This window comes from Pezoporus flaviventris, unplaced genomic scaffold (assembly GCF_033815535.1).
Source record: "Pezoporus flaviventris isolate CSIRO_AGI_PZ_B2104156 unplaced genomic scaffold, CSIRO_AGI_Pfla_v1 ptg000025l, whole genome shotgun sequence".
Lineage (NCBI taxonomy): Eukaryota > Metazoa > Chordata > Aves > Psittaciformes > Psittacidae > Pezoporus > Pezoporus flaviventris.
Genome location: NW_026892573.1, coordinates 4,742,879 through 4,770,801, shown reverse-complemented (window position 1 = coordinate 4,770,801; position 27,923 = coordinate 4,742,879). Strand labels below are relative to the sequence as shown.

Below are 27,923 nucleotides of genomic sequence, written 5' to 3'. Positions count from 1 at the left end.
CATTATCTTCTTCTCAAGGTAACTCTCCTCATTAATTGATTAGTCTACTCTTTTTCATTAATTGTGTCCCAAAGAAGCAATCAAATAAATGAAGCAGACAGAAAAGATTACTTGGTTTCAGGAAGGTGGGTACTAGAGCAGGTGATTCTAAGTGCCCAGACTCCCTCCAGTGACAAGAGCAAAATCAAACTGTAATAACAGCTCTTCCCTGCTTCCTTTTAAATGCTTGTGAGGGTAAGAAAGAGCAAGGGCCAGAGTGAGGCAGGCAGGACAGGACCCATCTGCTTCCTAATTTGTAGAGAGTATAGCCAGAGCTTTGCTTCTCATTATGCTCCCCATGGCAGCTTATTTAGCCCCATGAGGACTATTTTATCATATCCCTTCCACCTAGTTCATCATATCACTGGTCAATCTGCACCCAGAGGGTGCTAAGGGGGGGGGAAAAAAAAAAAAATAAATCAACAACCAAAACCCCTCAACCCCAAAATTATTTTGGCCTCAAAGTCATCACACAAGGGAAATTTCAAGCCCCATACTGCATTGTGAAATTCAGATGCTCAAAGCATTCCTAATGAGCATGGCTGTACTGAGCTGAGCCTCCGAAGCCTTCTTCTAACCTCTGGTGGCTTCAGATGCCCAGGTAACCAACAAGTGCCTTCCCAGGGGCTCAGCATAAACTACAGGTGCTGTAACTTCTCTAGCACACACTCAGACCCCACAGCCACAGTCATGCAGACACGGTGCTCATGGTTCCCCTTCTTCACAGAACACAATACTTAGAGCATTTGCTAAGGTCAGCTACTAAGTGCAAAGTCTAACTTGACTTTCAAACCATTCGAACCGCCATCTCTGCCTCGCCCAGGGGTGACTTAACTCCCAGAACAGACAGCTACTGGACATCTCTATAGTGGAAAAAACTCAATTGAGTGTGACCCGTAGCTCTTGAAATTTCAAAGGCCCCAAATTCTTCAGCTCTTTATGGGTTTGAATGACAGCTGTTTGGTGTAAAAGATTAAATAGGAAGTCCTTCAGCTAAATTTCTGACCCCTGATGATTTAAACCCTACTTGAAAGTGGTGGATGCATATTTGGAGTCAAATTAAAATTCATTGCCATTGTCTCAAGTCAGGCAATTGGTGCCTCACTTTTCTTGAGGAAGTTATACCTTTCCCAGCCTGCATGTTCTGAAATCTGAACAAAATGATGGAAGCTGCACAAGAAATACAGGGACACAGGAAAATTAAAAAAAAAAAAAAATCACAAAGGTTGGTTTTTTTTTCTTAGAAATATATTTTGTAAGAAAACATTAATATTAAACAGAAATGTTTATTATACAGTATAAAATAATTGCTTGAATTCAACTCAGTTCCTTACAGCAACAAAATAAACAAAAGCCTGAGGATTTGTATGAAGCCTCAATTCCCACAGATTTGTGTCTTTTGCCTTCTCTGATTTCTACCACATTAAAGAGCATGTTATCCTCACATCATTCTTAGAGCACACAAATGCTCCTAAAAACCTCACCCATTCCTTTCCCATTAAGTTAATGATCCCTACCCAGATGTGTTCTAAACATCACCTGTAGTATTTGCAGCTCTCTGCTGTGTCCCCCACACCCACCCTCAGATTCCATCCACCTACCTCTTTTGGCCAAGCAACTACGCAAGCGACACCACATATTGCAGCTAGCTAGGAGTCTCCCTCTATTAATTTGTTGGCTAATATGAACAGTGGCCAGCCACTGACAAATACTGTGTAACGGCCGAGTTGTTCTCAGCTGTCTGTTCTCATAAAACCTGTAAGAACACCTCTTCACACCGCTGTTCACCTGCCAAACCTGGCAAAGGCGTGCAGAGTTTTAAAAGCTAGAAGGGGAGACAAGGACAGGCAAAGCAATGACATAAGGTTCAAAATAAGCTAAAAATGTCATTACTCAACTGCAGAATTTACAACTTGCAAATTTTCTTGTAGGAAAATATGCCTGTTCAGTAACTATAAATACCCCTAATGCATTTATGTGGCTTAATATGTATTAATTTCTTATTTTTTGTAGGCAATGCCAGCTTTGTTATGTCAATTACCCTGCAGGTTTGAAAGGTGCCCAGTGACCAGCATTTTGGTGTAATTATTCATGACATTGGTGTGATTCTCCCCCTCCCAGTAATACTGACAAGTTTAACAGAAATCTATTAAGTTAAAAAGAACAAAGGTATATATTACATTTGCTAATTGCAAACAACCTCTTTTAGCTGCAATTTTTCCCATTGGGATTAAAAAGTGCACCAGTTTAACATGTCTGTACATTAAAAACAGTTTAAAACATTAAATATACAAACAGCAAGAGATTTTAAATATTTTGTATCAAATACTATAGGACAATATAATTTACAATTTTTTTTTATACAAAACATTACACCTGAAATATAACTTTAGATATTACAGAATATAAAAATACATACTTTTCGTTTAAAAAAATGTCTTTGCAGATTCTGGCACAATGTAATACTTTAAAGGCACACTGTATTTTGGCAATCTATATTTGCAATTAACTGTGCATCAATAATAAAAATGACCTGTAATTAACCTTTTAATCAGGTAAAGACTTAGGCTGAACTGTTTAGGTGTTCTGCAACTCATTTCTGCCACAGCCTGAGCCCTCCAACCCTAATCCAGCAAAGAACAGGCTTAACTAAGCATGTGAAAAGCCACATCAAATGCAATGGGATTAGTCACACTTTCATAATCTTTGCCATTCCAGGGTCAGAATGCTCAACCACAAGGCAAGTTGGGAGCCAAGTTCTGTCCTCTCCTGCGTTTGTGCCAAAATGAATAAGAGTAGCACAGGTTAAAGAGTTAGGGCAGAACTTGGAAGCAGAAGTTCAATAACAATTGCTCTGATTTCAACTACACAAATGCAAAAGTCATAATGACTCTACTGAAGCCAGTGGAGACATATGAAGTAAAATGGCTGTAAGAGCGAATCAGGAGAATTATGTGATTTTGTCCTTCTATGCATTTGTGGGACTCCTGGTGGAGTCAGCATAGGGCAAAACATGTCTTTAGATAGATATGGCTTATAGAGATGGAACTGGGTTGCAAAAGATTTTCAGTTCTGTCTTCAGGTTGTTTCTGGACGACCGAAAACTCAATTTTCAGCACACTGAGAAAAGATTTAGTCTAAATCCCTAACTTTAAATGCCCCAAAATAAGTTGCTTCTTGTGATGAATCCAGTAGCAATGGATTCGATACCTGGATACTTATCATTTCACCAGATTTTAATTTAAAAAACCCTCCTATATTTACAGAATAAAAATGAAATTCTGAATTCCCTGACCAGTATTTGGTGCTTCCTCCCTTCATCAAAACATCAGAGCGCCTTATTTTAAGGTTTGTCTTCGTCATATATACCATCAGCTGGAGCCCTCTTTTAGTCAGGTTTCCTGAAGTTTCATGATGTCTAAAACAAATGTTGGCATAAAGGTAGTAAAAGCCATCTTGATTTACAGTCAGCTTTCCATCTTTGAATGTCATATTTGATAAGTTTGCCTGGCCTTTGTCATGATGCCAGGACGTGAGGTTCACTTTGCGAGTTCCTAAAGAGGGGAGAAAAAAAGAAGTTATTTAACAAACCCCAATATTTCAGAAAGCAACCTCTGGGGTTCTAGAATCAATAGCAACTACAGTTACATAGGCTAAAGTTAATATTAGACAATTATAATAATTCATTAATTTCATTTTTTCATCATGTACTGCCATATTTGGTTTGTCGTTTATAACTGTCTGTCCTCCCACCAGAACGATTGCTGGACCATCATACAAAGCACTTGTTTGGCCAATAGTCCGATGATGCTAAGCAATCATGCAACAAGCTCTGTATAGAAACTGCATTCCACCTAAAACTTTAATTCAAGTAACAAATACTTGAGAGGAATCTGAAAAATTACTCATGATAAAACAGCAAATCTTATTATTAGTCTTTAACCTGTAAGTGTTTGCAAGGAGTAACTAAAGAAAATCTGAAACCATGTTGAACTGATAATTACTTTCATAAACTTATGAAACCTTCCTATACGCTATGTTCTTGTGACTGTAGTGGCACAAAGGTAAACGTAATTTCATTTGAGAACACCAAAAACAATGGGGAAAGAAAACAGTGCAATTGTGCATTTTTAGTACTACACAATAAGCTACCTAGACTTCAGATAATACTTCAACAATTTATTACATAACAAACCTTTTTATGCAAAGCCAGTATTTAGACTTAACTTAGTGCTTGCATGTATCAGAAAAAGGCTCCACAATTAGCATAATCTTAATTCTTTGATAATTGTACAAATACAGTAGTAGTTGGTCAATTACAGCTATTTGGGAGGTAAACTCAGATTCTTTGCCTAACATGTAGTAGAAGGTCTTCGAAAAAAAGCTTTAGGAAGACACATGAGCCTCTGGATGCATTGCACTTTTTTTCCTTTTCTTATTTTTATTTGTTCTGAAGTATCTTAATTTTCAAACTACAAACAGTGAGCTGATGTTCCAGGCTTGGAAGGGAACAGTCAGGTTCCAGTTGATTTAAACTGAAGATCCACAGATTAGGAAAGAAAATGATGATGTTCTTTGTCTCACCATAGAGCATCATGCATGCGGGAATCAAAATACATGCGCAAGTGTCACCAAATCCAACTACCAAAAAAGGCAGATTAATAGAATTAATATACTCAAACAAGCATTATTGAATTCTTTCTAACAAGTTGTCCTGGGTTCAGCAGTAGCAGCCATTTTCCTCCTTAGTAGCTGGTGCAGTGCTGTGTTTTTGACTTTCAGCCTGGGAACAGCGCTGATAACACCGATGTTTTTAGTTGTTGCTCAGTAATGTTTACTCTGACCAAGGCCTTTCTCAGTCTCATGCTCTGCCAGGGAGGAGAGGAAGCCGTGAGGAAGCAAAGACAGGACACCTGACCCAAACTAGCCAAAGAGGTATTCCATACCACAGCACGTCATGCTCAGTATATAAACTGGGGGCAGTTACCTGGAAGGGTTAGATCACTGCTCAGGTCAGGCTAGGTATCGATTGGCGGGTGGTGAGCTGTTGTATTCTCTTCCCTTGTTATTTCCCTTATTATTATTATTGGTGGTAGCAGCAGTGATTTGTGTTATACCTTAGTTACTGGACTGTTCTTATCTCAACCTGTGGGAGTTACATTATTTCGATGCTCCTCCCCATCACTCCGGGAGCAGGAGAGGAAAGGGGGGGGAGTGAGCAAGCAGCTGTGTGGTTCTGGGTTGCCGTCTGGGCTTAAACCAGGACACAGGTACACTTAAGCCTTTTTAGCTCTGCCTGCATGACGGTGGCCTGGTAAACAGGAAGCTGTTCCTTATCTGTTGATTGAATGCTTTGTGAAGACAACAAAAAGGAGCTGAGAGACAGGAGATGTTTTGATTAGTTTGGAAGCTTATCACTGTATCTGAAAGCTAACTTCACACATACAGGTACAAATGTCCACCACAACTCTGGCCTAAAAGGCACTTCCTGGATACTGTCATCAAATAGTCACATTTGTATCATCACTTGGAGATTTGAAGCTGGTCAAATCTCAGATGTCATTTCAAAGAGATCCTGTGCAGTTCTGGTGTCCTCAACATAAAAAGGATATGGGACTGCTGGAACAAGTCCAGAGGAGGGCCACAAGGATGATCAGGGGATGAGGGGGTAATGGAGAGGGACTCATCATGTAGTAGGAGGGCAAGGGGTAATGGGTTCAAACTTAAACAGGGAAAGTTTAGATTGGATATAAGGAGGACGTTCTTTACTGTAAGGGTGGTGAGGCACTGGAATGGGTTGTCCAGGGAAGCTGTGAATGCTTCATCCCTGGCAGTGTTCAAGGCCAGGTTGGACAAAGCCTTGGGTGATATGGTTTAGTGTGAGGTGTCCCTACCCACAGCAGGGGGGTTGGAACTAGATGATCTTAAGGTCCTTTCCAACCCTAACTTTTCTATGATTCTACTATTGAGGCTGTGCTAAAAAACTGTCTGGCAGCAAGTTAGATAGGTACTGGAAGAGAGCATGAGTCTTCCTCCCAAACATGGTCACATTTGACACTTCAGATTGGTTTTGGTGGCACAGAGTTATGCAATAGCCTGCAACACCGGCCCAGATACCATTACTAGTACAGCACATGCATTATGCAGAAGTTCATCACAATGTTTTCTGTTGAGGAGCATGCCCTACAGCACAAATTCCACAGTCCCTTCCACCTCCCCAGGAGAATAAGCAACAGTGGGATAAGAAGATCCAGGCAAGGCCCAAGGGCAAGCTCATACAGAGGAAACACCACCGTCATGAGAAAGCCAAGCAGGCCCTAACCCTTCCTGGTACGCACAAGGCACTGACACTACTATTTATTTGGTGTAACACACTGGGTGTAACACAACAGATGAGAGTTGGCGAACTTGTCCTCCTATAAAATAGCAATTTTCAGTACAGAAGACTAACTCCATTTGCTCCTTCCCACAAAAATGTGTACACACAGGCACAGGAGGACCTTGCACCTTTGACTCTCAGTGCCTCTAAAAGCTTGTTTGGAATATTCAATACTGTATTCTCACAATATTAAACCAAAATTATCTATTCCTTCCAAACCTTCCATGGCACATGTCAGGGAGCAGTGCTCTCTCCTTCAGGTATGTATCAAGGCATACTCCAGAACCACAAGTGCTCACAAGCATGCTGGGGAAATGCCCCAGATATGTTTGATTAGTTAAAAAGATGCCTCTTGGATTTATCTGTGCAGAAATAAGTGAGGGGAATTAGAGACAGGAGAATTTCAGAGCTATGAGTCCTCCCTCACCACCAAGGGGAAGCAAGTTTTGCATGTGAGAGGAATACTTCAATAGTCCAGAACAAAAAGCTGCTGGCATTCTTACACAAAGACTTGAGCAAAGCACAAGCTGTCAAAAGCAAATGATAAATAGTTACTCTCCCATGGCTCCAGTGCAGCCAGGTAGAAATAATACAAGCCTTCTTCCATGCAGTGCCTCAAAAAAGCCTCTGAAAACCATCAATTAATTGGAAGTGACACTAAGAACTTAAAACTCTTAGCCCAGAATTATTCACTTGCAAGAGATGCTGAGCTAGGGCTGCAAGAGTACACCTCTGAAGCACTGGGAACACCTGAGGAACTTACAGAACTTCTTGTGCAGTGTTAAGTCTGCCAGAAATACTGCCCCAGGGAGGTTGTGCTACCTTCAAGGTGAGGAGGACAGGCAAGAAACCACTACCTGGATCAGATGAAGGGCACATCAGAGAAATGGGACAGGGATGTATATATATACGATGGAACAGAAAGGAATACTGGTATGTTATGACTGACTGGTAGCACACCTAGTAGCTGCTAGGCAGATTTTATTTAAACTTTTAAGTTGCCAGTATTAATCAAGTAGCAATTTTGAAGAAATCCTTAGTGGGAATGCACAATTTTCTGTTGAAGAAGGGGGAAAAGAGAAAATAGGTAACACAGTCACTTGTAATTGAGATTCTGAGAGGGACTCTGGGGGAAGTTTGTTCACATTTCTTTGGTGTTAAGGGGAATATGCATCATTCAGCCATGGTTAGGTGCTAGGGACAGGCCAAGAGATGATGGAATGTGATGCTGACTGTTCTGACCCTATTTGGTTTCAGCCTAGGTAACTTCTGGAAGTCCCAACATAAATTACAGTGCTATGTTTGTATTAACTGAGGCAGATGGGCATTTTGCCACAATTCACAGCTTCAGAAGAGGCATGCCACAGCCAGTAGCACAGCACAAAGATGTACTGGTGGGAGTTATGCCATGCAACTTTCAATGGAAGGAGCGAGCAGGCTCTCAACAGTTCTGGTGGTTAATACACCTAAATTTAGAGGCACCAAAACAATTAGTACCCCAGAACACAGGCAGAGGAGAAAAGCAGAGCATACAAGTGCCAAGTCAGTTGTCCATGTATCAGAAACTCTGAAACACAATCCAAGCCATGGGACAGTCAGAAATGCTGCAGTACAGTATCTTCTGTGATAAAATTTACTACGGAGCCATGAAAAAAAAAGCATAAGGTAAGTCACATTAACAGAGAAGGAAGAGGTCAGGCAGATAATGAGTAAAATAACCTTCCAAGTATGGTAAAAAGCATTATAAAAAAGATGAGATAATACACAGGCTTTCTGGTAACTGAAGACAAATCAAAACGATGTCTTGTATGTTTGTGAGCATGAACTAAGAGTAATACAAATGAGCATCTATAAAATTCATTAGTAAGAAGGAAAATTATAGTAGGGAAACAGAGGAGAAAGTAGCCCTGTACATCCCAGCAGCTTTCAGGTATAAATAAAACCTGAGGGAAGGACCAAAGCACTATTTGCTCTGAAAAACTGCTTTGGAGGCAAAGGGCAGTTAAGCTGAACCTGAAGGTGTAAATAGCTCAGAATACTACAGTGTTTCTTTAGACATCTAAAGGTATCAATTCACATCCCAAAGATATATTTAACATTTACTTCTGTTTGTGATTTTCTCCTTTAAACTGTGACTAATTTCTGTAATCAATTTATAAACCAAAATTCACCGTTTTCATTTAAAACCTAGGTATCATTTATAGTGAGCTCTGGTAAAATCCAACCAGCAAGCATACAGCTTTAACCTAAGACAGCAAACCAAAAAAATACACAAAGCGAGCCAAACCACTATGGCTTCTGCATCCAAATGATGGGTGGGGACATCAAGATCTGGGAAGGGTTATTTTCCCCCTCTCTTGCACCCACCCCCCCACCCCCCCCTCCCCCCCCCAGCTGCAATAGTCTATTTGGGGCTTGATGATATTGTGAACCAGGTAAAAGGAACATGTTCTCTCACAGACACTGCTCAGTGCCCTCTCAAGAAGGGCATTCAGTGGCAAAGTCTTAAAATAAAAACCTGTTTGACAGTGATAAAGACTGATTACTTTTTTTGTCCTTACATTGCTTAGTAAAGAACCTTAAAATACTAAGAACAGATCTTTCCAGACTCATGGATGGCCTAAAATATTTTAGAAAGATTTCAGACATGTAGGTTTAGGAATCAGGGGAAGAACACAAAGTACAGTCAGAGGAAACAGGATGAAAGAGAAAAAATCCCAGTGACCCTCAGGCAAATTCTTCATCCTTTATGCCTGTCATTATCCCCTATGCCACACACCCAAGTGGGTAGTGCCTCATACTAGTGAGCATGACACTAATGTGTCTCATGACCAGTAGGTTCAGGGGCCCAGCTATCCATAAGAATCCAGCCCCTCACTGCTGCAATGCCCACAAGGACCGCAGAAGATGTGCTCATGTAACATCCTGGGCTCTTCCAAAAGAGGCAGAAGCCATTATGTGCCAGATCAATGGGAAGTATGTCCAACTCATCACATTGGTAAGGAGCTGAACTGCTCCAAGGAGAAACAAAGCACCTTGTTGTCATAGGCACTGTATTTCTGTGCTATCAAAAAACAGTAAATGAAGAAAGAAAAAGCAATGTCTCTCTTGTGATTACCCTCAGATGTGCTACATCACTTCCTTGAAGGTTAATGCAATGATGCACAACAGTAAAAATTATCAGCTGCTATCCCTGATAAAAATACAATTTACAGCAACATCCAGGTAGACAGCAAATAAATTCCCCACAGGAATTTCATGAAGTGTGACACTGATACAGTCCACATCTGTAAATGTAAGTGATCTGTCTCTATGATTAGCAAATTAATTGAATCCTTCCAAAGACAAAAATGCTAAGATAAGTTCACTGATACTGCATCTTCTACTATTGACTTATGCCAAAAACCAAAATCTGACCGAAACAGAAGCTGGTCAGCAAGCATTTGGGCTGATAAGAAAGCTTGTAGAAGTTGTGACTGCCATCTTACAAGCTGCTCAAGCTCTCTGCTTATAAACCTGTCAATCTTGGCAATTGCAATACACTCAAAGAGAGAAAGAATCCTACCCCTATAGGCAAGAAACTGTGAAGAAGTGGTTTGTCTTTAAATAGCGCAAGAGCAAGGTATTACTGTGCACACTGCTGAAATCTCAGATTTCAAGCCTCAACACAGCATTCCCCTTCACTTTGGTTACATAAAACAGAAAAGCAAAGCACAGAGCTTAATTAGCAAGGAGTTCTGCAGAATGTACACAGCTTCAGAGGAAGACAGTGGTGATCAATGTCCCCTCATATCTTGAGGCCCTCTGTCTGATAGCTTCAGAAAAATATCCTGGCTTACTTCTACCACACCAGTGATGACTGTTGTGTTGAGATACAGAGAGAAAAATCTCTACTGACAGTGCCCCAGGGCAAAAGAGGAAACTGTACTAAAATATCTTAAAATTGTAGGATTGAATCTTTTCCTCTGGAGAGTGTTCTAAGGCAAACTCATGTCCCATTCCCTCATATTGTACTAGCAAAAATATTCCCAAAGCCATCCAAAGATACCTATGGGTAGAGAATACAAGCTCTGGCAAGATAAAAGAATGCCATTCTCTTACTATAGGGGCAGATAAAAGCCACAGGAACATATTTCCACCTACTCAATAGCTCAGAAACATACTGCATCCAAGTCCACACACTGACAAGAAACCCTGTTGCTCAGAGTACAAGGTTAGGACCTTTGATCTTCTTGCTACTAGACTAGGCAGATGCAGACAGACCCTTGTGAAGCTTTGGCATGTCTGAACATCAGGAAGGCCCTTGGAGTCTTTATGGGAAAAAGTCTATAGCAGCCCTGTGACAATGAATGGAATATAACAAACCTTTTCAATATGCCATTAACACTTGCTGTAAATTCAGCCATATGCTGTGAGTCCAATGTACCCACAGAGGGCAGGGAACTTGCAGGCAAGTTACTATAATGACATTGGGACTGCAGTTCTAGGCTTTTTAACACCTCAAAATAAGAGATGTGCTTCCCTTATGGCAAGTTTTTCCAGTGACAGGCAGCTGACATGCCTATGTGTTGTACATTCAGACAAGATTCTGAACCTCCAGGTCTACCCTAAAGACGAATGTTGCATCACTCAGTACAGACCTGATTACACTTCAGCACACAAAAGGAGGGTTGCTATGAAGGACTGAATAGGTGGACATAAGACATTCTGGAATTTCACAACAGAAGGCAACAAGTTTCTTTATCTGACAACAGGACCAAAAAAATCTTGGACTCAATGGAAGGGAAACACCTTCCAAGCTGCAAGACCTGGATTCTGGCCGATCTTTGTGCTGTGTATGTATGCATACATACATGTGTATATATACCTATAGCTGATGTCCAGTGTGAGTGAAGAACTCCAGATGGTCCCTACTAACCAAAGAAAATAAGAAATATCAGAGAAAAATATTCAGTGCATACTTTTATTCCTCACCTGAAGACAGCACAAAGAGGCAGGCCAAGCCCTCAGAGCTTGATCATGAAAACTGGTCATTTGAAATAGAGGCCATTCAGCACACAAGAGACTGATACAAGAGACCCAAGGCAAATGGGAGCTATCCTACTGTTAGCATTACCCCTGCTACCTCCAAAAGTCTAGCACATCAATTTATTCTCATTATCAAAAATAATTTGTGAAATTCCAGTTTGTTGCAGGTATTGCTGAATTGTTTTCATATTACTTCACTGTTCAATACATTTATGGTAGCATTGGAAGCATATTCACTTAAAGCATATTCATGCTTTTCATTAAAGCATATGGTAGCATTGAAGCATATTCACTTAAAACTGAACTCACCAGAGGGAATATTCTTATCATCAATAATGAGATGGGCAAATGGCTGCTTCTCAGGTTTGTTTCTCTTGTACAGATCCATTCCTAATGCCTCCATTGCAGCTAGAGATAAAAGAATTTCATTACTTCAGAAAGACAAGTTAAGTAGAAGTAAAATATTTCTTATTCATAAACCAGCACATACCTTTCTCTGGTCTTAGTGGTGCTCTTCCCCTGACACGCAGGACTTCCTAAAATGAGAAAGAACCATAGCTTTGATACTGTCTTGGTTTTGTAATACTGCATATTGCAGATAGCTTGCACAACTGCAACACTCTCTGTGCATGTTCTACTAACAGTATTCAGATGCCAGGGATACACATTCTCATCTTTACATGATGTATAATATAAGCACACGGATTAGCTGCCACAATCAAATTACTTGTTCTGTTCCATACTTCTGATAAAGCTGGATAGGAATGATGGTGTGTATAATCACTGCAGTATTTATTGAAGTAGTACTGACAGGACATTGACAACCTTTCTTACTTATTGCACTTAGGATACTTCTCTGACTGGTAAGAATGCAACACATAAAACAACGGACTTTACGAACTGACTTAAATGCTTGGGATCAAAAATGTCATGAAAGAGGCATTTCTGCATAGGGACTGGTGTGTAATCACACAACTACGGAAAGCTAAGCTCTGAATTTTATTTGTGATGAGATAAATGAAAACCTCCAACCCTCACACTTGACCACTAGCAAGGATGGTTCAAAGACTACAAGGCTTTATAGTCATGGCACTTCTAAAAAGGTATGCAGGAACCAAAGGATTAAGCATCGTCTGTATCTGTTAATGGGACAAAGAGACAGGGTGCCAGAGTACATTTTTCAAAACTGCAGATGAGTTTTAATATGAATGAAACCCATGCTACCCAAAACCAAGAACAGCACAAGTAACAGACAACAGGCACCACAAAAAGCCTTGCTTTTAGTAATCCAAAACTGTTTCCTCTTGAGAAAACAAACAGCACTTCCCAAAAATCTAAGCATGCTGTTGTTACAAGCACAGACTGAATCTTGGTAATATTAAGTTCAATCCTCAGTTGTCCTGTTTCTTCATGATTCTCTTCATCTCTGTTTTCTAAATAACAGTGCTAATATTATACTTACTATGCAGAATACCTCATACCATGGAGCCATCAAGAAGATGTTCGGTAAAAGGAAACATTTTGCTGAAGATAGCAAATCATATTATTGAAACCTAAAAATGGTCCTTTGTTTTTGTCTTTATGTCAAACGTATTGCTGTTTGTCTGATTCAATACCATATGTATGCAATATGCCTCAGATTTGGACAGATCAGCAATGTTCCACTGCGCTCTCAAACACTGCTGTGTTTTAGAGTTTGAAATCCTGCTCTGAAAACACCTAAAGTCTTGCTTTTATGTAATTTTGCAGCCACAGTGAAACCTGTAATGCCTTCACCGGTGCATTTATTACTCTCACTTTCCCCTTTCAGTAGGTGTTTAAATGTTAAACCAAAATGAAAAGCCACAGCAGTATGGAAGTTGTACTATGACTATCAAAGCATAATATTTCAGCAGAGAGGGCTGATTTTATAGATAAGAATCATTAATACGCTTTCTGCTGTAGAGATGAGAAGAAAAGCAGAAGAAACTCAACTTCAAAAGAAGCAAAACTCACATCCACCTACCCCATTTACATTCACTTTCCCTCTCTGATCTTCCTACTGCAATGTCAGTTCTAGGAGGATGAAAATGAAGCTCAGTTCTCGGAGCTGCATACCAGCATCAGCCTCTAGCCACACTAGAGCTCTTTCACTTCATCAGATGTAGGAAGACGACAAAAAATTGCAAATGTACGTACTGCAAAAAGTGGCAAAAGCCTTTGACAAGAATAGGAAAAAGTAAAAGAGATGGGGAGATGAACCACACTCTCAGAGATTACTGCACCACGCCTATTCCCAATCCCTTCCCTAGAAAGGGAAGACTCCTTTGTTTTCTCACTTAATGGAAACATCTCAAGATGTGGAGTCTGCTTTTGTATCCTTTACTTCTGGGGGATGTGATAATGTCCTTGCCTGGAGAGCCTACTGGGCAGATGCAAAAAGAGCTATGTACATTTTAATCTCTTCTACCTAAACTGGTACTAAAAAAAAAAAAAAATCTCCTGGTTGGTAACTGCACAGCCCTTGAAGTTCCTGAACTGGCCAATGACTGTCTTCCTCCTAACCTACATGTCGTGGTTTAAACCCAGTCAGGTAACTCGTTCACTCACTCCCCCCCCCTTCTTTCCCTCCTCCTACTCCCGGAGGGACGGAGAGGAGAATCGAAAAGAATGCAACTCCCACGGGTTGAGATAAGAACAGTTTAGTAACTAAGGTATAACACAGATCACTACTGCTACCACCAATGATAGTAATGATAAAGGAAATAACAAGGGAAGAGAGTACAACACCTCAGCACCAGCCGACCAATAACTTGCCCCCCTCAGCCTGACCAAGCACCGACCGATACCTCCTCCAACCCTGCAGTCTCCCAGCCCTTCTGGCTCACTCCCAGTTACATCCTGGGCATGACGTGCTGTGGTATGGAATACCTCTTTGGTCAGTTTGGGTCAGGTGTCCTGTCTCTGCTTCCTCCCGGCTTCCCCTCCTCCCTGGCAGAGCATGAGGCTCACAAAGTCCTTGGCCAAACCAAAACATCGCTATCAGTTCTGTTCCCAGGCCGAAAGTCAAAACACTGCACTGCACCAGCTACCAAGAAGGAGAAAAATGACTGCTACTGCTGAACCCAGGACACTACATTTTTATTAGGAGTATAGAGTTCTGCTTCTGCACATTTCCAAAGATGCTTTAGCTTAAGCAGCTTTGTACCTCACCTGAGATCTAGCAGTGTGACTCAGCTTATCTTTCACATGGAAAGGCTGTGGTCCTCATGAAATGCAGCCTGAGCTGCTTTTTTTCTCACTGCTGGTGGTGTTGTTCATCTGCAACATCATTGGTAAGCAGAACAGCTACCAGGAAAAATTTGAGTCCACAACTCTCCTTTGTCCTGATGGTCTTGAGCCTACTTTCCCATCCCCTGAGAGCATTTCCCTCTGCCAGGAACACTCTCCTGTAGTAGTTATGCTACTGTGCAATTAGGAATGCAAGAAGCATCATTACAACAAAAGACAGATTATAAGCATAAACCCAACACTAACACGTTGAGAAGAGCTGGAGGCTGGCTTATGTTCATAGACTCTTGTGTATGCTTGCCATTGGATTAGAAGCGGCCAGCCTGTGACCAGAAAACAGAAATCCTCCATCAGTTCTCCAAACACTGTACTATTGTGAAGTTCTTTACTTTATTCTCACCAGCCCCGCAGAATTTTCATATTCATTTCTGTTCTGTTGCCCAGGCTTCCAGAAGGAAGATGAAATACATGAACTATTCCCTAGATAACAGAAATGGAGCTGCGGGTTTCCTCCTGAGGAGTCAGTAGTTCAGCACTTCTCTTGATATTTTATTTAATGGTCCTACAGTTCCAAATAGCTTACATACAACCTACCTTAGAAAAGCATTTCAGCATGTACTTGATTTTGACCCTGAAGAACACTTAATCACAATGCACACTACCATTAAGAAAGCAGAAACAGCTCAATAGAACCTGTCATTAAGACACTGCTATAATGGAATGAGAACTGCTGACAAAACAGCCAGTGACTTCTCTTAAGACTGCCACCCACAGAAGCATATTTGCTATGAAGCTGTTGAGTTATTTTTAGCAAACTGTACACAAAAAAAAAAATCACACCACTTTGTTAGTCTTATGATAAGCTGCACTTGCACACCTTTGCGTCACTTACTTACTGTCCACCAAGTCAACTCTGCTGGGCTGCTTCCCACATTCCAACCTCCTTCATACAGTCACTGTTTAAACACCAGACAAGCAGCCAGTCACAGAAATGAAAATCCTTCAATCAAAAATTTTAAGAAGCCATTGGGAAGCTGCAAAACTTTCACATTTTAAAAACTAGAATCATACATTAAGTGCCTGGAACGTTGGGAACTGCTGTTTCTTCATCCACAATGGGGTGCGGGTTTTAACCCTTAGCATCTCACAGCATCTTCAAACCAAAAACATCTCTTGCTCTTTAAGTTATGTCCAATGTGGAAGATGCAGAGACAAGGCTACATTTGAACGTGACATTTGTGAATGTTTTTTCCTCTCTTTTGCTTTTACAATATCTCAGTATCTACTTTGAGCGGCTACAGTAGCCTTTTGAGACCAATCAGAAGAGAACCCCTCTGGAAATTCATGTCCTACTTCAGCTGCGATCTCAAAGCTCCTTCATGCAATTCTTTCTTCTACTACCTGACTGCTTTAAGTTGAGCTAATACCAGGGAGAAGTATCTGATTAACTTGCCAGAAATTCAGCAATATGAAGAATGCTAATCAGGAAGGAAGTGAAATAGAAAGGACATGAACCAGTATTCATGAGAAGATAGTTTAGAGATCAGCACTACAACCTCTATTCAAATGCGTAGTCTATTTCCTGCTGAGAAAAAATGAAAAAAAAAAAAAGGCATGTAAGGTTGTAGGATGGAAACTGTGAAATTTTAACAACTTAGAGCAATCACACATGAAACTGACTTTGTCCATAACTACAAGCACTTTAAACGTCTGCTAAATATATAGATCTCTTTAGAAGTGCTGCCCTGGAGGTCTAGCAAAGTAGTCTGCTGCTATGTGGGAGACTAATTTACGCTTGAACTCCCCAAGCTGCTAGAAGCTGGGAGCACTGCCAAGGAAAGTTACTTATGAATTGACCCAAGATATGTTTGTAGTCCTTTCTAATTCAGGCTCATAACAGGCTTTGTAAGAACTGTGGTTAGTGCATCTGGACTGCTAAAAGGTTTTTAGGGTTACATGCAAAACAAATTAAGCAAACAGACAGACTAGGGCAGTTTATTATTCGTCTGTTTAAAAGTTTATATGCAATATTGAAAATGTGCTTTCTACTGAGTCAGCTGCTCCGTAAGCAATATTTTTATCCTGGAATATGTTAAGGAGTTCACCATTAGATGTTTACTGAAAGAAAAAAATCTTTATTATTTTTCATGAGACAAACATTTCTAGACAGGGCCTTGCAGCCATACTACACTGGTTTTCATAAGAGCACTTTCATTTTCAACAACAATCCCTGCTTTAGATTTAAGCACTAGGTCTACAGGTGTGGAAAGAAAAGAGATGAGAACCACTGTAGTAAGCTTAAAGCTGTAACCAGACCATAAACCTGAGCAAAAGCAAGTTGTCTGTTTTCATTTCCTGAACAGCCTGAATTGCAAAAGACAAAATACTGAAAAATCACAAAACGTAACACATCAAATGTTCTATTTCAGTCACTTCACAAGCTGCCAATTCAAATAAGTATACTGGTTCTTAAAACACACCCAGGTTAGATTTGCCTTCAGGAATGTGAAGAAAGCACAGAAGATAGGGAACCTCTTTCAAGTCACATTAGCCACATTCCCACACATAAAGGACTACCGCAACTGGAAGATTTGGCTGCTTCTCTGCCCTTCATTGTAGGAGAGCTAACAGAACGTTATAAAGTAGAGCTTTGCATTTTGCTTTCACACTGTTTCTTTCAGTTCCTTTATGTACCAAAAAGATGCAAATGTAGCCCAGGCAAGCATCTTCCTATCTTAATTTTCTTCTGTGTCATCAATATCTGATGACAAAGCACCCAGAACACTGATGCAACTGCTTAATACATTCTACTGCATTCAAAGGAAATTTGGAGTCTGATTACTTTGGCAAGGGAAATTTTATTGTTCTCAAAATAATGGTCATCAGCCAAAAAGTTATCCCTACTCACTACTTATCTTGGCCACGGACACTGCAGCATTTAACCTCCATCCAGAACGGCAGGATATGCAGCCTCAGCTAAAGCAAATGCTTTTGTTGAGTAACCAGCAACAAACAGTCAGAATACAGGGCTTCCCATCTACTCACTGTAACGAGCTCCTTACTCTATCATGGGAGCCTCAAGAGCAAACAGCATGAAGAGCAGAATTAGGTATACTGTGAGAGTCTCCATAAAATGCTGGGGGAAAGAACTAATCCTACAGAGTTAACCCTTCCCCCCCCCATCCCCACCCTTAAGTTTTTAAAGGGGGTGGCTAGCAAAAGGGATAAGACATAGACTCCTAGGTTTCTTTTTATTCACAAAAAGTTTGTCACCCCAGGTAATCTGGTAAAAGCAAACACTGCATTAACACAATTGAAGTACTATATAATTAACTCGTGTACAATTCACTCTGCAAAGTGCTGTGAGTTCAGCTCAAGGTAATGGCCTCAAGTTGGTCCAGGGGAGGTTTAGATTGGGTATTAGGAAAAATTTCTTCACTGAGAGGGTGATAAGGCATTGGAATAGGCTGCCAAGGGAAGTGGTGGAGTCACCATCCCTGGAAGTGTTAAAAAGCCATGTAGATGAGGCCCTTAGTGACATGGGTCAGTGGTGGACTTGACAGTCTTGCGCTAATGGTTGGATTTCAAGATCTTAGGTTGATTCTATGATTCTATCATCCTCTACAAAAATCTGACAGTTGTATGCAGATGTGTCACTGAATGCAGATGTGAAGAAGTTGTAATGGGCCTGGTAAGCCAGGAAGACAAAATACCATAGCAGACATTTAGCTGCTAAATAGCCCATAATTAGCACCAAACCCTATTAGGAACATGCAAAGAGATCAAAGGCAACAACTGCAGTAAGAGTCGATTGTGACATACATACAGCTTGCCTAGGAAGGCTTCATCATTATGTGTGACTTCTTTAGCTGTCTGCTTTTGTTATTTGTTTGGGAACAAGCTGTTATTTTCAACTGCTGGGCAAAGACAGCCCAGTTACTGTTCTTTGCAAAGTAGCTCTTCTGCCAGCGTCGGAATGACCTGCACAGAACAGAGAACTGGCAAACTGAGAAAAAAAAAAGAAAAAGGAGATACTCATTTTGAGCTGCAGAAAAAGTAACAAGAGAAAATGACAGCAAATGTTACATCCTCTGTTTTTCAGGCAATATTTTGCTTGTCAATGATCTTGACTTGGGAGAATCTTGTCAGAAACGGTCAGGAAGACAGCTTTAAAAAAAGTGTGGAGCTGCCCTTTTTTATGAACATGTAAAGTATTGACAAATACATAGAAATATTAGGATAAATGACTACCATTTAGGCTCATTCGAATGTCAGAATGGCCAATCAACTAACTGCAACCACAGTTTTCTCAGCGCAGCTTCCAAGTCCTCCTTTCTTAAAACAAAAAACAAACAAGTAAACAAACAACCCAACAAAACCAAACAAAAAAGAAAAAAAAAAGGCAAAATCTTGCATGTGGCTTCAAGTATAATTCAAATACCAGAAAATGCTTTACAGAATTTACCTCCAAATAGAGTTGCTGGAAAAACTGTTTTAAGTTCAGCAAGAGCAGGAAATAAAGGAACACACAGTCTGTCTGCCACTTACCTTCTGCACAACTCTTTGGAGAGCTTGTTCCATGCTTCTACATGATTCTGGTATTAACTTTGCTTCTTGATTTTCAAAGGATGTATCATGCAAATCTGTATTTTCTAGATGACCAAAAAGTGTTCTAACACAGTGTGCGTGTTCTTTGGAAATTCTAGTAGGGTCCATCTGAAACAAAAATATAAGTACAACCACAGTTTTAAGTGTCTGTCCAAGAGACATCAAGGGCATTTAAGTCAGGGAGAACTTTCAACTATCTAAAAGTTTGAAACCTATTTAAGTTTATTATCTAAATTTTCATTGTGAACACTGAAGAGAGAAAAAGTTCCCCACATGAAGGTTCATTTCATCCAAAAAGCATGTGAGATAGAAGAATGAATTATCTTCTGGAGCTGCCTAGTTCGTTACCTTAGACTACTAGATATGTGCCTTTCAAAAGTCAAAGATAAATCCCAGCCTTACAGTAAAATCAATAAGCCGGAATTCCATTTTTCAGCCACTCAGGGCCATATCACATTTTAGCAGGCAACATGCACAACCATCCTATCTGTCAAAACTGTAGTTTGCAAGATGACACACAAATGCCAAGTAGACCAACTTGGGGAAAGTACGTACAACATCTAGCACATCATCTTCAAGAGGAGAAACAGAAGAATGGAAGTCAGTTATCACTGAAACTATTTTGTGGGCGTGCTGGTTTTGGCTGCTGTAGAGTTAATTTTCCTCACAGTAGCTGGTATGGGGCTGCATTTTGGATATGTGCTGAAAACAGTGTTGATAACACAGGGGTGTTTTTGTTATTGCTGAGCAGTGCTTACACAGAGCCAAAGCCTTTTCTGCTCCTCACAACATTTCACTAGCGACTTGGCTGGGGGTGCACAAGGAGTTGGAGAGGACACAGCCAGGACAATGGACCCCAGCTGACCAGAGGGATATCACATACCATATGGCACCACACTCAGCATGTAAAGCTGGGGGAAGAAGGAAAGTAGGGATGTCAAGAGTGATGGTGTTTGTCTTCCCAAGTAACTGCTATGCATGAGGGAGCCCTGCTTTCCTGGGGATGGCTGAACACCTGCCTCACCATGGGAAGTGGTGAATGACTTCCTTGTTTTGCTTTGCTTGTGTGCATGACTTCTGCTTTACCTGTTAAACTGTCTTTGTCTCAACCCACAATTTTTCTCACTTTTACTCTTCCAATTCTCTCCCCTGTCCCACTGGGAGGTGGTGCTTAGTGAGCAAGCAGCTGAGAAGTGCTTACTTGCTGGCTGGGGTTAAACCATGCCAGTGGGCAAGAGAGATTGCTGTGTGAAACAGTCACCAAATAAGACAGCACAAATTCAGAAAGACTGAAAGATGGTAAAGCTGTACCACAAAACACCTGTTTCGTGGGACAAAGACTGGTAAATATAGAATATCTGTGAGATATTTTTAGCTATCAGTCTTTGCAATTGAATCAAGTATACTTTTAAACTGTAAGTCTAGAATACTCCTGAACTCTATCAGTTTGATAAACTGGAAGGGTATTCCAAAGATTAGGATTGTGCTTTGGCAGAGTTTAATTGCATAAATATCGTTCAAACCATTTCACTCTCTCGTCCCACACTCAAAATTAACCACTGCCTTTCAGAGATGGCCTAAGACTCTCAGCAATTGTTCTCAACTTGTATTTATTCCACTTTTACTTCAGGATTGGAGAAGGGCTTGTGCACTCAAAACCTTGTCTGAATTCTCTATCAGCTGGTCTAATCAAGAGCATTTACTTCTATCTTTCTGCATAAGGTGGAACGAACAATTTTATCTGAATTACAAAATGTAATACATTATTTATAATCCCAATGAAGGAATGCCAAGACATTATGGATAGTGCCTCTCCAGTGTCCAGTTTCCTTTAACACAGCACTGTACAAAACAGAACATCAAAAGGAAGTTCTGCAGAATATAGAAGAGCCAGAGCGAATCAAACATGTTACATCATTTGTTCATATGAACACCAATTCAACTCCCTAACCCAAAAAAGAACTGAACTTGAAAGCATAAGGTTGGGATTACAGAGGCAAATTTAAACCTACAACAGCCAGGCAACCATCCAACCTGCACACGCTGCAGAGAAACATTTATTGCACAGATGGCAACACCAAATGCTGCCTCCTCCATCACCATCCTTCTGAACTCTCCAGATGAGAAGCGTTTGCCTAATTCATTCAGATCAACGCCAGCCTCCATGACCTGATTTAGCTGTCTCAGTTAATTTGCAGATTTGGAATGAAATGGGTCAGAAATGGTTCACCTGAAGATCTCACAGCTTTGAGTGGATGAGTTGAGATGAGTTACAGAATGGCTCAGAGGCATTCTGGGATGACACAGCTGAATACAAAAGGAAATCTGTATATAGCTAATACAGCTCTGTGAATTAAATACTAAAAACTACACTAATGATTTCTGAAGTCAGCTAGTGCAATACAGCCCCATTACCTGTTTAAAATTACCTAAATCAGCACCTCTGTGCTTTCACCTTCTTCACCACAAAACTTCATGCCTGATTCTCAATCTTCCCTTCTAAATAAATAATCTGGGAGAAATTTTTGCTGATCTAATTTCCTGACAGTTTTATACCATGAAAACAACTGCAGGTATAAGAGAAGCATCACAGCCAGTACAGGAACAAGCATAGGAATGAATGAATGAATGAATGAATGAATGAATGAATGAATGAATGAATGAATGAGCAAGATGACAGCACTAACTTTAACAACTGTAAGACTGCACCCTAAAAGCATCTCACTCACTATGTTCCACTAGCACCCAGAATTTAAAATTACTGTAAAATGAAAGAAAAAAATGAAGCACAAAATGTTTACCAACAGCTGCTAAAAGGCAGTTAATGTAGAATGCCCTGGGTCAGAAGGTATCTCTGGAGGTCTCTAGTCCAGCCCCATGCCTGAAGCAGGGCCAACTTGTTACTTAGATCATGTTGGTCAAGTCCTCATCTAGACAAGCTTTGTGAAATCTTAATTGATGGAGACTTTCAACCTCTTTGCAAACTGCCCTACAATTTAACCACTTCTACAGTGTAAAAACACTGGGTTTGATATCCAGCAAGAGTTCTCCTTACTGCAATTTATGATTGTGCCTCTCAGGTTTGCAGCACTCTTCTGAAGAGCCTGGCTTCATCCTCAGGTAGCCAAAACCAGTGATTAGCTTCCCTGACCTTAGTCTGTTCTTTGTTAGGTTCAAAAAATCCAGTTCTCCATTTGCAATACACTACGGGCCCTATGTATCACCGTCTTCTGCTGTGCTCTCTCTAGTTTGTTGGTATTCCTCTTATCCTGAGGAACTCAAGATCCATTATTTCAGATGTAGCCTCTTATGTTGGTGATATTGTTAGAGACAACAGACCACAGCAAATAACTGCCAGTAGAAACTAATTTTTTATCAGTAATTCTACGAGAGAGAGACTATAATCCCAGAGAAGTAGATCCCAGAAAAGTAGGTTTTACAATACAAAGATCATGAAATTTGTAAAGGCCTGAGTACCCAGCATAACAAATCATGTATAGCATACACTTACAGCTATCACCCGTCAGCAATCGGTCAAATGTGTCATACAACATTGTGCCAGAACAGTAACAGCAGACTGTGCAGAAGCACTTACTCTTATCTGCTGAAGACAGAACACTAGCATCTCTGCACCTACAGTTAAAAGACTGAAGGCTTCATGGAAACACTGTAACTGATAGATAGCTTCAGCAACTTGAAGCTGTGCAGCCCGCCATGACAAACTGCAAGTCTCTAGAGATCCAGTGTTTGATAAGGTGAAGCTCTGATCTTCGGACTAGCTAACCTACCAGATTGCTCTTACCATTTTCAGAGAATACCTGCTCTTCACCACATTTAACCATGGAAATTAGCTCACTTGTCTGAAAAGGGATTCTCAGAAATCCTGCATCTTTTATCTTTACAAAGAACATGCACTGAACTGCCATGGCTGCAAACAGACACCACCAAACACAGAGACCAAAAGTGTGGGCAAGAAGTAAGGCACAGAAAAAAAATTTCAAAGGCATGTTTTGAGAAGAACTCCCAAAGAGCCACATGAAATACCAGAATGGTCTACGAGCAGCAGCTTGCTACCTTGCAAGGCACACCTTCAGCAGGAAGTCCTAAAGATTTAATACCTGAAGAAACATCAAAATGCAATCAAAAGTACTGAAGAAAGCTTTCTAATGCATTAAGTAAACAAAATACCCTAGAGGAACTAACCTATTTAAAGAGAGGACTGCCTAGCTTATTTTTCCTATGTTACTACTGTGCATGCACCCGTTGTGTCTCACCTTGGAATCAGATCAAATCTTTCTGTGCCCCTTGATATTCAGTATCTCTCATCACTCTCACTGCATCTCTGGACTCTTTTTACCTAACTCAGCCAGCCATGAACAGCCAATGAACTCCAGCATTGTGGGTGAGACAAAATGAATTTACAGAGGAACCTGCCTTCCAATGTTAAAAAGATTCAGTTTGGTTTTAAAAGCCACAATACATTCCAGCCACCTTTACCTAAAGGTTACCGCAGTTACGCAGTGTTACAGTATCACATTCTGTACTTACTCTTTAAAATAAATGTTTAACTTTTAGACTTCCACTTATTTTCCAATTGAAACCAATTTCCATGTTATCAAATATAACTTTGCACTCCATAATCCTTCTTAACCACCAAGGAGTCCTTCAAAAGTGCTACTGGTCCCCAGCAAGCAGTTTTCTGCTAGACAGTGCTCTACAATGCTCACAAAACTTCAGATGGAGTCTTAAAGGTGGTTGTTTAAAAACAAGCTCTAATGAAAGTCAGAGTTCCACAGATGCATGAAAAGACAATAAAAATCTGACTTTCATGTCCCCACCTATCCAAGTGTGACTTCTTCAGTATGGCAGAATATTTAAGATTTGTTATGGGAGTTAGAGATACAGCCCCCCCCATTTGGATTTGAGCACTTGCAGCTTGTACCACTGCCATCCAGTTCAGTCCGTGTTCAATCAAATTCCCACTCCTTTATAATCTAAGTACATTAAAGAAATGGGCCAGAAGGAAAAGTTTAAAAGCAAAGCTTCTGGAGACTATGCTTTAGCATTTACCATTGACAGTTAAACAAAATACTTTGCTCTCTCACCTTATGCTGTGCATGAGCCTCTGTTACATAATGATCTCCAGCTACTGCGACCATCTATCTAAATTTTCATGGCATTTTCACTGGTCATGAGCAAATATTCCTCATGAAGTACAAGCAAAATAAACACTTAAGACCGTTACATTTTGGAATTGTTCAATTTCCTGGATTCAGTACACTGCACAAGATGGTCCAAAAAGAAAAGCTAGAGAGAGCATTTTAATGTTTTTACATTTCAGCACACTATTATGAGAATATTGGTAAAATCCAGTTCTTAGCTTTTTTCTTTCTTTTTTAGTTAATACCAGCTCATTGTCTCATCTGCATTGCACTGCATTATTTCTTGGCCACAAACATGTGTTTACCCGTGAAAATCTAGTGTCAGTCTTAGTTACGTGTCTTGTGAAATTTCAAATGCTCAAGCCACAAAATAAACAGAACTAAGGAAAAACCAAAGCCTCAACCATTGTCTCAGCTCATATTGTGTCATGATCCAGCTCAAACGATTTTATGCAAATACACATAAAATGTGTATGGTAAAAGTGAGTCAGAGTTTACTTAGCCTCTTAGTTTAAAGAGCTTATAAAATGTATAATTTCTTAATATTAGCCTATATAGTCAAATCTTGCTAATACACATTTGGTTAATTCACCAGCCAAGCAATTGAAATCTTCTGATGCACAGCTTCTACTACTGACTTCACATTATTTGAACAAAATACATCACAATACTAAATTCTGTTATTAAAGGACAAATTTAAGTACCTGAAATTTGTACTGAAAAGTACAAATTGAGATAGCTTAACATAACTAAATCTGACAGCAATCTTTCCAAAAGGTTGGATCATGTCCCATATAAATAAAACAATCTTCAAGACAGTTGAATAAGATCTAATTTCTGCAGGACCTACTGTATTTTTCCATCTTATTTCACAATAAGATATTGGTGAATAAATACAGATTACCATATGTTTTTATTGTGAATTATGTCCTTACTTCAAAAGTATATTTATTGTTATATTTTTCAGGGATGGCAAAGAAGATATTTTCTATATTAGAAATTTTCCAGGCAATGACTTCAGGCAAGTCTACATCTAGCTACATCATCTCTTTTTGATTTTTGAAAGCTCAAGTTTACAAAGGACTCCATCCAACAGCATTACTCCAAATCTACATGAACAAGAAACTTGCAAGAGTATTAAGCTGCCAAATGCAGAATTACATCAAGGCTATGTAATTTTTTAAATCAAGGAAGCAGAAGAAGAATATGTATGATGGTAAGAAAGCTTTTTTAGCTTATGTTAGGCATGTGTGAAACACTGACACGAACCTATCAGAAAGAGTCCTTAAAAAGGGAAGAGAAAGGTAAAGAGGATGGAAAAATAGGGTTTTCAAAAAGTATACTTTGATTCATTGTTTTGATTGCAATGGCTCTCTAACCCACTAATTAATGTATAGCTGTGCATTTCCATGAGCTATATTTTGACAAAGATGTCTTCAAGTTCATGCAGACCTGAAGCAAAAAACATTTCTCTGCCACAAGCTGAAGCAGGCATTAATTTACTTCACTGTCAAGCAAACAAGTAGCTTTAAGCTACTTTACAATGAGTCCCAGAAATTAAATGTCACTTTTCTGAAGCATACAGGATACAATTAACTAAGCACTGTATTGCTGTTCCATTTTATTTTTCTAAAAATGGCAAACACAAAGACATTGTTGGTAAGAAAATACGAATTGGTCTACATAACAAACAATCTGCAGCGTTACTGTATATTGATAGTCATTCATCTGTTTTAAGTGGGTATACTTTTGTGCAGGTATAGTCTGTTTTCAGAGTGTATTTTGTTAAGAAATCCAGTCTGGTACATCAAGATCAAGTGCATCTACCTAGAAAGTAAACCGAAAGAAATAGGTTTCCACTCCTCACTGACTTCAAATGAAAAGTACACACAGCAGAAGTACCATTTCCATGAAGGCAGTGAGACCTGTCTTAACAGACATACTTAGCACGCAACGAAAAAGCCGAGCAGAAAGCTAACAACTAACCCTGAGAAGCAAGCCAGTCAGCAGCCCCCCACTTCCTCTGAGAGGGCTCAGCCATGTGGGATAGGAGATGCAGCAGTGAGTGAATCCAGCCAGCCAGCCGAGCCATTTCCAAGAAGCAGGCTCCTCTTCTCTTCGAAAGCCTAACCACTCGTCACCTCATCTACCCCCACAGAGATGCCTCTGCGCTCCTTTCCACAGGCACGGCTGCCTCTTCTGAAGCATCCCTTGGCAAGCCTGGGGCCTGGCAAGGGGGCAGCTCTCCCTCAGGAATGAGCCCCCAGCCAATGCCCGCTCACACAGGGACCCTGCTCCACTGTGCCCCTGCACAGTCTGAAGGACAAACAATTTCAAGTAATGTTGTGTGGTGGCTTTTCTTTCCTTAAAGGCATTTTCCCAATGGTGAAACACCTACGGCAGTCAAAGACCTCAGCCATGTCAATCCCCTGTCAGGTAAATGATTGAAAGTTGATCATTAAAAAACACAGCCGTGCAAGAGCATGAAGCTGCTTCCCAAGTTTGTGACTCCTAGTGACCGACTCCGCCAATAGACCCAGTACACCAATGCACACCCCCAGGCAGGAGCACTACCTAGAATGAACGCAAGCTGAGTAGTTCCAGTGACCAGGGGATAAGAGCACATGGTGGGCTGGGTACTGGGAGCCCTCCAGCCCGATCTCCTCCCAAAGCTGGGCCAACTTTCTAGCCATTTAAAGGTGCTATCTGACTTTCTTTTGTACTAAGTGCCTCAGTTCCATCAACGCGAGGACCTTCCCCGTTCTCTAAGGTGTGAAGCCGACCCTCCGACCCTCACCCCGCCGCCAGCAGAGGCGCCGCTTACCTGCGCTCGGAAGTAGAGGAAGAGGGCGACGCTGCAGACCACCTGCCCCAGCCCCAGGAGGACGAGGGCGGCGAGGAGGGAGCGGGAGGCGGGCGGCGGGTGCGGGTGTGCCGGCGGCAGCGGCGCTGGCGGCGGCGGCGGGGCGCACTCGTGTGCAGCGCCGCTGCCCAGCTCCTCGGAGCCGCGCAAGTACTTGGTATAGTCTCGGCTGGCGCGCCGCATCGCGCCACGGGCAGCTCCGCACCGCTCCGCTCGGTCGGCTCCACAGGCGGCCAGCGTCTCGACGGAGCTCCCCGACCTCGGCAAACCACCCCGCCGTCCCTGCCGGGCACCTTTTATAAACTGGGCAGCCAATCAGCCCCGCGCGGCGTGCCTCTGCCTGCCCTCCCCGCCGCCACACATCACCACCGCCCTTCCTCGCCTGCCCTCCCCTCCCCAGGCAGAGACCGGCCCGCGGCGGGAGGGTCGGGTCGGGTCGGGTCTGATCTGATCGGGTCTGGTCGGGCCCGCCCCTGCACCCGGGGCCCCGGCCTCCACCGTCCCGCAGGTCGCCCGGCGATCGCGGTCGGCGCTGCTCCCCCTCGCGGAGCGAAACTCTTCACCTCCCGTCTAC

At 41.2% G+C, this 27,923-nt stretch overlaps 1 protein-coding gene across 1 annotated transcript; it reads right to left on the bottom strand.

Annotated features, from left to right (window-relative positions):
• Positions 1–1,265: 1,265 nt before the first annotated feature.
• Positions 1,266–27,764, bottom strand: TNFSF11 (TNF superfamily member 11). The gene is made up of 5 exons (XM_061457327.1): positions 27,311–27,764; positions 19,265–19,432; positions 11,937–11,982; positions 11,756–11,854; positions 1,266–3,593 (listed from the first exon to the last, which is right to left on the bottom strand). Exons 1-5 carry the CDS (start codon positions 27,530–27,532, stop codon positions 3,172–3,174), a joined length of 957 nt encoding a protein of 318 aa, XP_061313311.1. The 5' UTR covers positions 27,533–27,764; the 3' UTR covers positions 1,266–3,171.
• Between the last annotated feature and the right edge of the window lie 159 nt (positions 27,765–27,923).